The sequence below is a fragment of the Dysidea avara genome, chromosome 7, assembly GCF_963678975.1.
Source record: "Dysidea avara chromosome 7, odDysAvar1.4, whole genome shotgun sequence".
NCBI lineage: Eukaryota > Metazoa > Porifera > Demospongiae > Dictyoceratida > Dysideidae > Dysidea > Dysidea avara.
In genome coordinates this window covers 29,269,251-29,284,775 of record NC_089278.1, presented here as the reverse complement: position 1 = coordinate 29,284,775, position 15,525 = coordinate 29,269,251, and the positions used below count along the sequence as shown (strand labels likewise).

Genomic DNA, 15,525 nt, shown 5'->3' with positions numbered 1-15,525 from the left:
GAGAATTGGAGAGTATGCTTAAAGCACCTTCGCTAGTGATTTTGTTCTTCACACCATAAGACAACTGGCAATTTATAAACGCTCACATGGGGTATGGCACTAAATGGAATTTAAAAGATTTTTGCTTAAAACCCCATCCCTAGGGAAGGGTTTTACTCTTTTCACCACCTTTCATAACCCTTACGTAATATTAAGCTCAAAAGCATCCAGACTTCCTACTGTAGTTGTTGCTCTCTCTCTTCGACTTTAGGGCACGCATCTAGTAATTGCCGCGAGTAGTCGACTTTAGGGGATGCATCTGTTAGGCGCAATCTGTGAATTTGCGCAGTTTATAAATTTCGCTGCGCATTTTGTGAATTCATAAAATGCGCAACAATTTATAAATTGCGCAGGTATCGTGCTGCCATATGGCAAGGCGAGATGCAACACGTACAGCCTGTTGTATCGGTTGCCGACCTACTGTCGTTCCAAGTGTTGGATCACGAGATTTCCTCATGGCAGTGTATGCGAGGTGTGAATTTCACTATGAGTTTGTGAGATACGTCAAAAGAGGGTCACAGAGAGCCGGCTATTCGAAAGGTCCTGTAGAAGAAAATATCTTGGTCCAATCACACCTCCAAAAAGCAAAACAAAACAGTAACGGAGGAGAAGGTGCAGAAGATCATGTTTGATATCAGACCGTTTTGAATGGAGTGGAAAGAAGTGATGTTCTAATTAGCCCTGCCTTTCATTACTACAACAAAGAAGTTTGTTTTGTTAAACTACCCAGAGCTGAAGTTGGAACAAACGAAGGGTATGAAACTTTGTGCCAGCCCTTCACAAAATTTTGTAATTACAGAATGAGAATGACCATCATTTAGTTGCAACAGTTGAGAAATTTTATGACATAGTAGAGCCGCGTGTGCATTCAACTGAAAATGGACATGTAGACTACAAGAAAATACTTGCAGAGATATGGAAGTATAGTGAATTATGTATGCTATCATATTCTCAAGCATCACAAAAATTTATAGCCACTAGTCATATGTTGTGGAGATGTGTGATACCAATACTCTGTACTGAACAAGTAGTCCGGTTCCCAAGTTTGTAATAATGCCAAGTTGTGAAGGGTAAGTCAGGCTGGATTTTAGCTGATATTTTTGCAAGAGACCAAACCTTTGTGGTCCCCATCGACCTATCAATTTATGGAGCCCACCTATCAATTTTCTGATATATTAGCTTGCAAAAAGATTGCGACACTCTAATAGACAGTCATTTGTTCTAATGAGTGATATCCGCAATGACGTTTTTTGACGTTGCGATTACAAAATTTGATGTCATAATTGACAAAATGCATGGCCGTGTTAGTGTGGGGGCTTTAGAAACTTTGGTGCACAGTATTCGAAATGAATGTTGTCTGTATATTTTTACACATGGAACCACGAGATAATAAAGGTAGGAAGTAGTACATGTACCATGACAGTGCAAAACGAGCTCCAACAAGGAAAGCAGACCAAAAAATTTAAAATCGCACACAAATAGGCTTATTTGAATTGCCTTATCTATATATATAAAGCTGAAAATGTCTGTCTGTCTGTCTGTCTGACGGTCACGCTGCTTACTCACCAGACTTGGCGCGAATCGACATAGTCTGTGCTGATAATGAAGCGCTCATCATCCGCCTACTCTAAGATTGTTATCACGAGTTCACGCGTGCTTCCGTTCGGTCTCTACAGCGCGTAGAAGGCCAAGGTGTAGAGAAAACCTGAGCAACATTCCTTTGAAAACCACAGCACATACTGTTCAAGTGGTAGAACGCCTGACTAGCGTGCAAGAGGTCGTGGGTTCAAATCCACGTGTTGACAGATTTTTTTTCTTTCTACTTAGTACCTTTTTGTGAACACCTTTTTAAAACACGGCTTTTAGCTCATCATATCTTGGCATGCAAAGCACGTATCGAGGCGGGACTTCAGCGAAATTAAACGCCCATCATCTGGCAACTCGAGTGTTGTTGTAGCAAATCAATACGTGCTTTTGTTCGCTCTTTATAGGGCGATGAAGGCACTGGTGTAGGGAAGGATCACTGAAAAGTTGAGCTACATTCCTGTCAAAACCACTGATAAACAACTGTGGCGATTTGTGCACCTCCCCTTAACCCCAAGTTATTATAACCAGCCAGGGTTCAATCCCCGCCTAGGTCATAACTTTTTTTTCACTTTTGGGACCTTTTTGATGCACCTTTTTGCTGTATCTTTTCCATGCAAGTCTTCATCTACAAACTCTTATGATCAGTTTTTCAGCACTGGCACTGAATTACCTCACATAATAGGGACTCTTATAGCACTTTTGGGACAGGGCAGACAAATTGCCAACATATTTGTCCATCTGTGTGTTGGTCCAGTGTGTTGTATTAGAGTAGGTAAAAGCTTCTTTCACCAGTATCCAGAATATCTACATCTTTGTTTTAAGCACATAGGTGTGCACTGACATGAAAAACTGTTTGTTCAGACTCACCTCAATACTGCTGTAGTAATAGGCAGCTTGCATGATTGAACAAATACTACTGTGCATCTGAAAAATGATAATACTGGAACCATGCAGATCCATAGTTTACACCGAGGAACTGCATCTGACCTGGCACAACTGTTTCACTATCCTGCTTACATGCTTTCACTCTAAAGATTCATACATTACCTTATTGGTCAATTACACTGCAGGTGTTTCAAAACTGGGTTTTTGTATGGAAAGAGGTATATGTGTCACTGCAACATCAGAACTGAAAGTGCATAAGACAAGTTCTGAACTTTTGCTTGCCATGCAGTAACTATAACTGCGAATTGTGTTGACTTTAAATTATGCTCAAGTTCATTTCTCTTTGTGACAGTCGGTAAGGTGAACATCAAAATGTAGAAACTGAAACTGTACCGTGTGTATACAACCTGTATGTAATGTAGGGTATACTGTATACAATTGCCTTAGCTCGCATGCAGTTTAACTAATTAGCTAGCCTTGCATGCATGCTTCACTATAAATTATTATGTACTGCATAAGGATCATGTACTTTAAAGCACTATCAACATACATGCTACACAGCAAATATAGGACACTAATATTTATGCTTGGTTCCCAATATATTAATTATTGTTGCATTAGTTCTCATGTAAAGCAGCAAAGGTTCCGTTTGTTCTATACAGCACGTTGAAGTCACTGGTAGGGAAGATGCACTGAATAATTAAACTACATTCCTGTCAAAACCACAAACAATAAACTTTAGTGTTTTGCATCATTAATGACATAAGAAAACCTCATGCTCTTTAAAAAATGTGACATCACCATGTACCCTACATAGCTACATTAGCAGTGCTGGTGTTTAATGCTTAGTCCCTCTTTGTGGCATTAAAATGTTTAATGTGGAGATGGTCCTGCACATAGGGCAGGTACCAATGCTACAAACAAATGTGGTTATCCAACTCAGCTGCAGGCCTCAGTGACAGCATGCTATTCGATGTCATGAAATAGTACATTTAACCTCAAACTTATTGAATTATTAATAGTGATTTTCAAGCACATCATTAGTACAGCGTTAACAAGTCAATAAAGTATTTAATCACATATGCAGTTGCATGCTACAAAAGCTACACTCTGGTGACTGATTGGATCACTCTATGCTGGTGAGTTGCACTGAAAGGTGTAGCTTTTAAAAGTGCAAGTGGACTGGAAACTTCTTCTCCAGCTATTTCCTGTAAGCTTCTTCCAAATGCTTTTAGGGTAACAACACTGCTGGAACTTTCAGATCTAATCATCATTTGTGCAGTCGCTTCTGTTTTGCATTCATCCGTGCATTGCAGCATACCACATCTGCTACAAGTATCAAATTCTCCTTCAATTCCATGTGGCAGTTTGCTGCGGCAGTTCAGACAAGCTTTGTACACTTCAAATAATTGTACACCAAGTACTTTTGCTTCATCAATGGTATGCACCTTCTCTTGCTCTCTTATATTTACTGCATCAATGTCATCTATTTCATCTATTTTGCTCTTAGACACAGACAACTGCGTCTCACCACGGAATTCCTTGACAACGACCTTTTCAAATTTGTAGCATTTGGATGAAGACAGCATATTTACATCATCTCCCCACAAGACAATTCTAGCTGTACCAGATCTATCTGCAATCGTAACACTCTGTAGCTTTATTCCATTTGCTGTTTCAACAACATTATCTACTTCAATCACCTTGCCTTCACAAGTAACCTTTGTGTATTCTGGAATATCAGATAGATCGCTTAATGCAGTGTTACAATCATCATCAATTTTCTGTACATCATACTTTCGAGGAGATTTCTCTATTGTAGTTTTCTTGCTCACTAACACCTATAACATGCAAAAAATTTAACTAAACTGTATTAAATCCTACTAAACATTTACCTCATATTCATTGCCATGGCGAGCTTTCTTGACTTCACAATTTCCCAAGACAACCGCTTTTCCAGTTTCTTCAAATAACCGTTTTCGGACTGAGCTGTCAAACCCATACAATCTTATTTTCTTTTGCTCATCGCTTATCTCGCCATCAAAATATGATGCACTCTTGCCTCTCTTCATAGATGAAATATCTCCCAACACGCCACCTATGCGTGCATCTATTGATGCACCTTTGATACCACTAACATCCATTTCTTCCGTGTTCAGATTCATTTCAAGTTACAAAACTCAAGTGAGTGAAAAGTATTTATTTGCAGCTTATTTATACTATCCAACTAGCTATGCTGGAGACCTATTGGAATTTACTGGAATAATCCTCTTTGTAAACATGTTTTGGAGATACGCAGCTCACACTATTTAATTAATCTGCTTGGACAAAAGGGGTACACATGCTATGAATATTTTCACTGTTCTCCATTGTGCAAGTGTTTATTTGTCTGGGTTCTCCAAAAATAGTTTATGCATAGTACAAATATATACTATCCAACTAGCTATGCTGGAGACCTATTGGAATTTACTGGAATAGGCCTCTTTGTAAACATGTTTTGGAGATACACAGCTCACACTATTTAATTTATCTGCTTCAACAAAAGGGGTACACGTGCTATGGATATTTAAGTACTCTCCATTGTGCAAGTGTTTATTTGTCTGGGTTCTCCAAAAATAGTTTATGCATAGTACAAATATCATTCCCAGCAACTTTATTTTGCACTACCGATGCACAATTTTATGATTGATGCTCCAAAATGTTGCAATGCATTATGACTGAATATATAGCTGCATTGTGTTTAGTTCTACATTATAATAGATGGTGATTTGCTCCGTAAATTTCAATGACCCAGAAAGGCAATCATAATATGCTGTCTTTGTAATTATTTTATACTATTACATTAATTTTTTTATTATAATACCTGCACGTAGGGCAGGTAACAATGCTAGTATACTATAAGCCTCACCTTCACCCTTATTCGAATTTATAAACGCTATCATAGGGAAACACCATCTCGCCCAATGCCTCCATGTACAAAGTCCCCACACTACAGCGGCCATTTTGTTTTGTGACATCACAGATAATACACTCTACGTCAAGATACGTAATTGCGGATATCACTCATAGAACAGTCAGTAAGTGATCTCAGAAGGAATCTGTAGGGGCATGCCTCCAGACCCCCTAGTAAGACCATGTGTGTATATTGTACATGGTACTCAGCTTTACAACTACCTGGAACAGACCCCCTGCTACGGGCTTGATTTCTTCACTGTTCAACGTTGCTTGGTACCTTAATTTGGCATACTGCAGTACATATAATGAGAACATCATGGACCTACTTGAGTCTTCCTTTATATATCTTTGCTGACAGCGGAAGGTGTTGATTTGTGGTAGCTAGCACCATGCATGTAATGGCTTCCTTCAAAAATTATAATTATGCACCTATTAATTGCTTCAGCAATCAGTTTGATATACATCATCACATTGTGTCATTTGTACCATTAAGTAAACATGTACGTGTTTGTTCATGCTGTGGTAAAATGTATCTATATTAGCTTAAATAACTTCTTGATGAATAGTTGGATTTCTTGGTGAACCAGCAAATTTCTTTTCATTGTCTGTTGTATTATACCGATGAGTTATGATGTGTCACATGCATTATAATGTTTGTTTATTTAGAATCATTGGATGACTATTGTCAATCTTGTAGAATAATTAGTTTGGATGATGATACAACTGACATGGTGAGGCGGTCTAGTTATGCATACAAATTAATGTATGGATTCCATAGGTCAGGTGCAATAGTTGCTCATGGGGGTACCATGAACGGTGTTTAGGAAGACATGTGGTTATAGCCAGGCAAGATGAAAATGGATACAACTTTTCTGGGTCTTGCTGTTCATCAAATGGATTTGTAACTCATGTATTAGAGCATACTAAGTTATATGTGTAACACAGCATACCTGATTCCAAACACTATATGTTTGCACTAATAACTGTATCACGCAGAGGTGACATTATATTATGTAGCTAACCACGTGTTGTGTTACATCTGGATGCATGGGATAATGTGAGAGTGAAACTAACTACGTGTACCATTTAAGGCTGGACGTTAAAGATATGATGTTGGACTTGAGTTACAATGTACCAAACCTTATGTGCTGATATGCATTTCATTACTGGTGCAGCATGTGCAGTGTTTGCATGTGCTGGACAACTGCTATAGGAGAAGTAAAACATGCAGACTGGACTGTGCCCATATCAGCTGATCAAAACGAATGGCTTAGCCTACCACAAATGCTGTAGTATACGCAGCGAAACACTGAAAGAGAAAGACAGTGCACCTTATCCAGGCCAGCTGCAGAGTACGCAAAGGAACTTTGGAGGGAGAGATAGTCGGGTAGAATGCGTCTGTATCCATGTCCCTTCAGCTAGTAAAAGGGGGGAAAGAAGCCTGTCATTCCTCCCTGTGATACGTACTTGAAGCGGCCAAGAACGTAACGGCGGTACCCAGTTCATAAAATGCGCAGCTCTTACGGTAGTTCACAAACTGCGCAACAATTTATAAATTGTTGCGCATTTTATGAATTCACAAAATGCGCAGCGCAATTTATAAACTGTGCAAATTCACAGATTGCGCCTAACACGTCCAGTAATTGCCGCCAGTAGTAGACTTTAGGGGAAGCGTCCAGTAGTTGCCACGAGTAGTAGACTTTAGGGGAAGCGTCTAGTAGTGTTAGCGTTAGGGTTACGGTAGCACACTGGCCCATCACACTGGGATCCTGGGTTCAATTCTTCTTCAATACTGCACTTTTTTTTTCGCCTTTTTGGTTCACCGTTTTTTGTCTAAGTTCTGTAGGGCTATGAAATAGGGTGAAAAGAGTGATACCCCCCTAGGGAACTTACGGTTCAGCACGTTGTCACAACTTGTTTATCAGGCATTAGAGTTTGTGTCCACGTCGTGCCTTTAAAAGTTATTGTAGGGATTAGAGGTTTGATTGAAGAAAATACGCGTATAGGCAAACCAGGATTGGATAAAGTCAGTGCTAGATGGACTATACAAACACGGCTATGTTGACTGGTATAACGTGACAGTAGTTGTAACATAAGGTAGAGAAATACGCCTATTTTTTATTTTGCGATGGTTACTTTTTATTTTAGCGAGGTCGCAAGAAAACTATGATGATGATGATGACGACTCCTAAAGATTTTTTATCACGTAACGCAATACAAATCTATTGAGAGATGTTGCGTAATCTAGGACTAATATTGCGAAACCGGCCCTACACGTAAATAACTCACAGTAGTGGCCGCGCGTCTTTTAATTGGGCGTGCGCTTTGTAGTTTCTTGGCCGCGCGACTCACTACCGTGAGTCTTGATCACAGCTACAGCTTTGTTCTCTGTTTGATATGCATTGACAGCAATTAGCTGTCTGTCAAGTCAATTACCTCATTGATTGATGAATGACTATGAAAGTTACCAATGACTAAGTATATAGTTAAATACTGCATGCTTAATGAATAATTGTAGTGATAATTGTCAACTACGTACAGTTGTACCTGAGCAAGATCTTGTTATGGCCCAACTTTCAATTCAAAGTTAAAGAAAGATATTCTAGCAATGTACGTGATGATGCACTAAGTTAGTGTACTGTGATCAGGGACAATATTATGGTCTGAATTCTCCTTTTATGCATATCCTGTACCAGCAGTATCACTAGTACCAGCAGTATCACTAGTACCAGCAGTATCAGTAGTACCAGAGTTCCACCAGTACCAGCAGTACCAGTATAGTACTAGCAGTACCACTAGTACCAGCAGTACCAGTAATACCAGCAGTACCAGCAATACCATGAGTACCACCAGTACCAGCAGTTCCACAAGTACCAGCAGTACCACCAGTACCAGCAGTACCAACTAGTACCAGCAGTACCACTAGTACCAGCAGTACCAATAGTACCAACAGTACCAATAGTATAAGCAGTACCACTAGTACCAGCAGTACCACTAGTACCAGCAGTACCACTAGTACCAGCAGTACCACTAGTACCAGCAGTACCACTAGTACCAGCAGTACCACTAGTACCAATAGTACCAACAGTACCAATAGTATAAGCAGTACCACTAGTACCAGCAGTACCAACTAGTACCAGCAGTACCACTAGTACCAGCAGTACCACTAGTACCAGCAGTACCACTAGTACCAATAGTACCAACAGTACCAATAGTATAAGCAGTACCACTAGTACCAGCAGTACCACTAGTACCAGCAGTACCAATAGTACCAACAGTACCAATAGTATCAGCAGTACCACCAGTACCAGCAGTACCAACTAGTACCAGCAGTACCACTAGTACCAGCAGTACCACTAGTACCAATAGTACCAACAGTACCAATAGTATAAGCAGTACCACTAGTACCAGCAGTACCAACTAGTACCAGCAGTACCACTAGTACCAGCAGTACCACTAGTACCAATAGTACCAACAGTACCAATAGTATCAGCAGTACCACTAGTACCAGCAGTACCAACTAGTACCAGCAGTACCACTAGTACCAGTAGTACCACTAGTACCAATAGTACCAACAGTACCAATAGTATAAGCAGTACCACTAGTACTAGCAGTACCACTAGTACCAGCAGTACCAGTAATACCAGCAGTACCAGCAATACCATGAGTACCACCAGTACCAGCAGTTCCACAAGTACCAGCAGTATCAGCAGTACCAGCAGTACCAACTAGTACTAGCAGTACCACTAGTACCAGCAGTACCAACAGTACCAATAGTATAAGCAGTACCACTAGTACCAGCAGTACCACTAGTACCAATAGTACCAATAGTATAAGCAGTACCACTAGTACCAGTAGTACCACTAGTACCAATAGTACCAGCAGTGGGAGAAAGAGAATAAACGTCTTAATGATTAAGACAAAATATGCATTACAAGCATACAGGGGCCTAGACACAGGGGTACCATGTGCTGATGGATCAGTACAGGAGCCCTGGCAAGACTTACATTAACTAAAGGTAAATTAAATTACAGTACACACAAAAAAAACAACTATATCTACATATATGTAATACTTAAAGTTTACCTAAGGTGGTCTAAAAGATCCCAGCCCGGGGAGGCTCTAGAATTAAAAATTCTGTAAGAACAGGACACAGCAATGCGAGCTGCCTGCTCAAACAAGGATCTTATGGTTTTCTTTGGCACTTCACAAGTAGTAACCATTTGAGCAATTGTTTCTGGCAAAAAGTGGCCTAAACAACCAATTTCAATTGGAGCAAGATTGACAGTTAACCCAGAAAGCTGGAGGTCAGTACCAGCAGTATACTTCTAGTGTCATAATAATGATGGTTGCTTTATATAGTATTTATATATTTCATGAAATATAGTACTTATTATTTTGTGACTATTATATCCAGAAGGAGCCAAAAGAACTAAACTAACAGTTTTCTTTTATTCGTAAAAATCGATTGCGTAATTGTGACACAGGTTGGGTTTTGTGTCATATCTCCATGGTCTTTATCTCGATTCTTTTCAAACCACAAAAAGGCACTCCTACGATGGTTACTCCATCTACATAGCAATTTTCAGCTCATTCCTTCAAGGGGTTTACCCTGTGGGCGCGACAGACCTAAAATAAGGTCTAAGGCTTAGACCTTATTTTACGCAAATAATCGATCATAACTCCGTGAATATTCATCGGATTCCTACCAAAGGTGGTACTGAGATCCGCCTTAATGAGCCCTTCAAGTCACTAGTGTGCCAAATTTCAGCCCAATTGGAGCACGAATTCGTGTTTTATGGCGGATTTTTTATTTTTATTTATTTTTTTATTTTTTTTATTTTTATTATATATATATATATATTTTTTAACCCGGGCTTGATGGACTGCCCTTTCCTACCACCCCCAGCACAGATTGCAAGTGCTGGCCAACTGAACAAAATTAAGCAGACAAATGGGATTCCACAGTCACTAAGTCCACTGACTGTGGAGTCCTGGTGTAAACACCAATGGAAGACCGTGCCCCACGAATACACTGAATTGCCGAGCGCAACAACGAAAAGCTCAGTCAACAACGCATCCAACCCAGAACCACAGAATAATCATCTCCCCACTTTTTGGCCAGAAGAGAAGCAAGTCGCTTATAAAAAACAGTAGCCTCATGGGCTAAACCGCCAGTGGCAGCCAAAACAATTGGAGTGAAAGTGGCATGCTCCACTTCTCGAACCCGCTGACCATAAGCACGATGCTTAATCTTTTCATGCTTCCTAAAGGTGGACGACATTTTGCAAAGTGTGCGAAATGAAGTAGAAGAAGAAAAAAACGAAGAAATTAAGGCAAAATTTTGTTCGCTCTTATCTCGGAAATGGCTGGAGCGATTTTCTTCAAATGTGGTATGTAGACTCTGCTAACTGGCCGGCACTTCTCTAGCAAATTTGGTTCCAATCGGATTAGGGAACATAGAGCTACGTAGGTGTGAAAATTGTGTTTTCTTTCTTCCTGTTAATATACTCATGGTGTGGCGCGCTGGCTTCTTGGGCCGCACGACACACTATCGTGTGTCTTGATGACAATTTACCACACAGGTATAAACTGTATGTAGTCTCATACCTGTCCTATCGCATGCTGGTACATGTGCAGAGTTTTGCATCAGGCAAAAGAATAAAGCATCATTAGTGATGCACCGATTAATTGGTGAATACTCAGACATCGGTGTATCGGCCACATTTCTGCATTATACTTTTAGCTGATTACTTAGCCAATTAATTTTACAGACCCGGATAATACTATTTTCCTAACAATATTTGTTTTAAAATCACAATTTTACCTAATATAAATGGAATTGTGGTAAACATAAATATCGGATCAGTCATCAGTATCGGCCACTATATATGTCAATTTCAATATCAGCTAATTGACAAAATCTCTTATCAGTGCATCACTAAGCATCATATTGTTTCTTTGAATGCTGCTCTATGGTCCACACTATGGATGGTAACAGTAAACAACTACAGTCCATACTAGCAGTATATCATTACCACAATGGGACTGATCAATGTAGATACTTAACATACCACAATCTACAAACAATCTACAGTTTTCTACATGAGATTATAACTAACTGACAATGAAATGAATTTGTACTGGTACCTGCCATGTGTTTTAGGATTCTTCAGTAGATAAACAACCCTGAAGGAATGATGTAATAATCACCAAGGTGGAGCCAAGGTGATTGAGGGGTGTCTATCCACTGAAGAATCCTAACAATGCATGTCTTAGTAATTTAGACAATGGCCTGTGTTTATAGCTGAAAGAAAGCAATTTGTTTGTCATGTTTGTGGCTATAGGTGTTCATCCAGTAAGAAACTAAATAAAAGCCCTGCATACTTTGCAATTATCAAAGCATTCTACACATGCCATTGTCTAATAACTCAAATCAATCCTGTTACAAGTAGGTAAACAGTGATAGCATTTTACTAGCAATGTATTTTGCCAAAGAATAGAGCTATACCAATACTACACCTGTGTCGGTACCAATATCACGAAGTCTAGACTGACAATGTTTTGTAAACAACAGCTGCTAAAGGTGGCTGTGTAATTGTTTACAAGCAGTTAAAATTTCAGTTACAGCTCAGTAGTATCGGCAATAAATATCACACATCAAATTGGCCATAAAATGTGGTATCATTACAATTGAATTGAATTTGGTTTTAAACTCCTATATTCGGTATAGCCGTTCTTCCATATAGGAGGAGTATTCACAGTACATACATACATAGCTACATATACATAATATACATATGCAGCACTTACAACCGTAGGCCTAGCAAAGAACAGTTGCTATTTAATGTGTGTATTTTCACACAATAGTGACTAATGCTCTTTTAATAATATTAATGTATTTATTACATATTGATATAATGACAACAGTAATATTAGTAGCTCACTATTAAAACACCAGAATCTGCAAAGTGTCTAATGTTTCATCATTGCAAAGACTAGCCTTCTATTGGAGTTCATTATTAAAGGATGCACGACACCAGTAAGGAGCTAAATACTTAACTGGAAATTGAAACTGTGTGAAACTTGCTTTGGGTGTTTATGCCACAGAACATTACACTGGTTGCATCTGATCTCACAGCAGTCACTACAGTACACCAATTCACTTTCTCTGCTACAGCTAATGCATTCTTTATCCAGGTCTACAAAGTTTATAATGCAAATTAGCTTTAGACAACTGTGTAATCACTAAAAAGCACCTTGTATATCGGTTTTTTCGCCTCCAGCTTCACACACAGCATGAAGCGTTGCATCAAAAATGACGCATGCACACAATTATTTGTTCTATTTAAAGATCACCTTAGTTGCTAAACTCTTAGTTTTATTGCAATAGAATGAAAGTGCTATCTGGAGGAAGCAGTTAAAGAAAGGCTACTACGAATCATTATTCATTGATGTATGGTGGCGCCCGCCCCTCAACAGCACATTTGTGAATGCATCAAGTAAAAATCAGAATTAATGCACGTATTAAAAATCCCGAGAAACAAGCGTTTAAACTTTCATACCATTTCTGTCTTCTTTTAGCCATCATAACTAACCCCTACTTCAAGCTAGCAATCGTCCATTTGAACCATTCTATACTACGTTCACTGACGATAAATTTTAAGTAGTCACGTGATGTACAAGGTAAAATGCCTAAAATGTGAAAGGAAAGATGAAGAGTTATTAAGGAAGTTTACCTAGATGGAAGAGCAAGATATCCTCAATGGTGGAAACCTTCTTTGGAAAAGGAACTTAGAGGACCATTTGAACCATCATCTATAGTCATATGTTGTGAGGAAAAAGTGTGGAACAATCGGTGATTCCAGATTCAGCTACAAACAATTATTGCCGTGTACTTCATCTAAGATCCTTGACTGAAACAAAGATCCAACACCTTAAACAGATGTACAAAGGCTTCATTCCAAGCGACAGAGACCCAAACTTTTTGAGACTATATACCATCAGACAGTATAGCATATTAGTGATTGTAACTTGATTTATTCACTTTATAATAATTCATTACTACGTATCACGAAATGTGCATACAGTTCAAATTTTACTTGATACTGTATAAACCTTATATTGAAACAGCATCAAATATTGATGTGAGATAGTTCATGTATAGTACATTGATATTGTGAGAAAAAAATATGAACCGTGTATAAATTCTGATTTTTACTTGATGCTTTCACATTTGTGGTGAGCAGTGAAAGCATGATGAAACAGTAGAATACGGATACTTACAGGTACAGTTATGTAATATTAGGTAGGCATCTTGTGATTAGTAAGGATAGTCACATGAATTCTTTGTTTTTAATTGCTTGGCATAAAATCTTCCCTTTATAGTGCACTTCCCTACATTCACAATGCGTTTTATGCCAGTGACAGTGGCGTAAAAGCTTGTCATTAAGTACTTAATGACAAGCTTGGCGTAAAATCTTTTCTTTAGGGTTAAAGAAATGATTGGTGTAAAATATTGTCTTTAGGCATAAAGACAATATTTGTCATTATACGCCAATGTATGTATGACCAGAAATACGAAGTTTCGAATTCAAACTGCCCTACCACCCAGGGAAAGAGAAGCCAACTATTCCTCATGGTGTTTCGATACGGTTTTTTTTTTTTTTTTTTTTTTTTTTAGATAAAACAGTACATAATAAACAAAAACAAATTATCTTACATATGGGCCTCAGCGACCTGCACTACAATCGGTGTCTCAGCAATGGGACAGCGCAAACTGGACCTGGCACCGCGAATGCACATAATTGCAGACCTCAACAAAGAGAAGCTCAATTTGCATCTCAGCCATCCCATCACTATTCCGTAGGAAAGACTGTGCTTTGCACTCAAAAGGTTGGCCAATCTCTTATAAAACTGAGTAGCAGCATCACCCATTCCACCAGTAGTGGTAAAAATTAAGGGAGTAAATGAGGCATTCTCTACTTCATGAACCCGTTGTTGGTATTCACGTCTCTTTTCCTTGTCATGACGTCGGTATGCAGAGTGTAGGGGTTGATTTGAGGGTGCACTAGGGTTAAAAATTCTGACATCAAAGTATGACCTCTCAAACCGTCCTCCCCAAAAACCATTAGCTGCAATGTCAAGCCTTGCGTTATCATCACGATTAGCTGTTTTGTATTGAAGGGTCTCACCAGAAAGAGGCTGAAGGTGGGGTTCAGTGACAACATTGTTACAGACCTCGGAAAGTAAATTGGCAGTTAGATCACGCACTTCATTATGTCTCAGAGAAGGAAACCCACCCTTTGGGCAAGACAGAGCATGTTCTATGGTAAAAGAGTGACCACAGGCACAGGAAGTAGGGCAGGCAGATGGTAGCCAATGATAGCGAAGCGCAATTGCATCACGAAAAGCAGTTTTTTGAAGCACAAAATTATGCGACTTCAATGGAAGACAAGAGAGCCAATTCGATGCACCCTTCTCCTGAGCCAACATGACTGAGGAACGCATGCTAGGAGGAAGTTCATCGAACAAATGATTGGCAGATTGAAGTTGCTCTTGATGGCTCCTAGAGTGAAACTTGGATCGCAACTGAACCTGTGCATCAAGACAGTCACCTAGTTGATGTACCTGAGAGATAATCAAGCCAACGAGACCAGCATTTACTTCTACAGAGCAGGAACGCTGCTGTGACACAACAATCGAAGGATCAAACACACCAAGGCCTCCTAGCCGCACAGGCAAGGCAAATAGCTTTCTCTCAACATCACCAGGGACAGTTCGACCCAATAGACTAGGAAGGAAAACAGATTTAACAAAATGTTCAAGAGGAAGGAAAAGGTCTGTAGAACAAGAAGAAACACGAAAAAAATAGTTCCATCGGAAAGAGAGACCATGACAAAAAGCAGCATAGGAAGCATGAGGTTGTGTTTCGGCAAAGAGGCTCAAGGTCTTAAGATCATCAATCCAGCCATCCACTTTACGTCTCAAAAATAGCTGTTCAAAGGCAGGAGTGCCAATTACACCTCCCAGATACGGTTGGGTGCATAGTCTCTCTAT

At 39.4% G+C, this 15,525-nt stretch overlaps 3 protein-coding genes and 1 long non-coding RNA gene across 5 annotated transcripts; 1 reads left to right on the top strand and 3 right to left on the bottom strand.

The window, feature by feature from the left end:
* Positions 1 to 378: 378 nt before the first annotated feature.
* LOC136259656 (uncharacterized) lies at positions 379 to 6,599 on the top strand. 2 transcript variants are annotated; one of them, XR_010703315.1, is made up of 3 exons: positions 379 to 960; positions 6,133 to 6,197; positions 6,245 to 6,599. It is a non-coding gene; the product is annotated as an uncharacterized lncRNA (long non-coding RNA). The 2 variants fall into 2 exon arrangements; XR_010703314.1 differs by having other exon boundaries at positions 379 to 974.
* Positions 3,484 to 5,406, bottom strand: LOC136259655 (uncharacterized). The gene is made up of 2 exons (XM_066053152.1): positions 4,407 to 5,406; positions 3,484 to 4,352 (listed from the first exon to the last, which is right to left on the bottom strand). The coding sequence occupies exons 1-2, from the start codon at positions 4,674 to 4,676 to the stop codon at positions 3,615 to 3,617; spliced, it is 1,008 nt and encodes a 335-aa protein (XP_065909224.1). The 5' UTR covers positions 4,677 to 5,406; the 3' UTR covers positions 3,484 to 3,614.
* Positions 6,600 to 8,203: 1,604 nt separating the features above from the next.
* Positions 8,204 to 10,750, bottom strand: LOC136261149 (uncharacterized PE-PGRS family protein PE_PGRS24-like). Its single transcript, XM_066055121.1, has 7 exons — positions 10,552 to 10,750; positions 9,256 to 9,372; positions 8,994 to 9,212; positions 8,830 to 8,922; positions 8,594 to 8,786; positions 8,414 to 8,532; positions 8,204 to 8,370 (listed from the first exon to the last, which is right to left on the bottom strand). The coding sequence occupies exons 1-7, from the start codon at positions 10,748 to 10,750 to the stop codon at positions 8,204 to 8,206; spliced, it is 1,107 nt and encodes a 368-aa protein (XP_065911193.1).
* Positions 10,751 to 14,184: 3,434 nt separating this feature from the next.
* Positions 14,185 to 15,490, bottom strand: LOC136261148 (uncharacterized). The gene has a single exon (XM_066055120.1). It carries the CDS (start codon positions 14,974 to 14,976, stop codon positions 14,185 to 14,187), a length of 792 nt encoding a protein of 263 aa, XP_065911192.1. The 5' UTR covers positions 14,977 to 15,490.
* Positions 15,491 to 15,525: the final 35 nt, after the last annotated feature.

Bases quoted from the DNA above. Each gene is read 5' to 3' on its own strand.
- LOC136259655 (XM_066053152.1), bottom strand. From the start codon at position 4,676: ATGAATCTGAACACGGAAGAAATGGATGTTAGTGGTATCAAAGGTGCA. The intron at 4,353-4,406 runs GTAAATGTTTAG...TGCATGTTATAG, and splicing joins GCCATGGCAATGAATATGAG to GTGTTAGTGAGCAAGAAAAC.
- LOC136261148 (XM_066055120.1), bottom strand. From the start codon at position 14,976: ATGCGTTCCTCAGTCATGTTGGCTCAGGAGAAGGGTGCATCGAATTGG.
- LOC136261149 (XM_066055121.1), bottom strand. From the start codon at position 10,750: ATGTCGTCCACCTTTAGGAAGCATGAAAAGATTAAGCATCGTGCTTAT. The intron at 9,213-9,255 runs GTACTGCTTATA...TGCTGGTACTAG, and splicing joins TGGTACTGCTGGTACTAGTG to TGGTACTGCTAGTACTAGTT. The intron at 8,533-8,593 runs GTACTGCTGGTA...TATTGGTACTAG, and splicing joins GGTACTGCTGGTACTAGTTG to TGGTACTGCTGGTACTAGTG.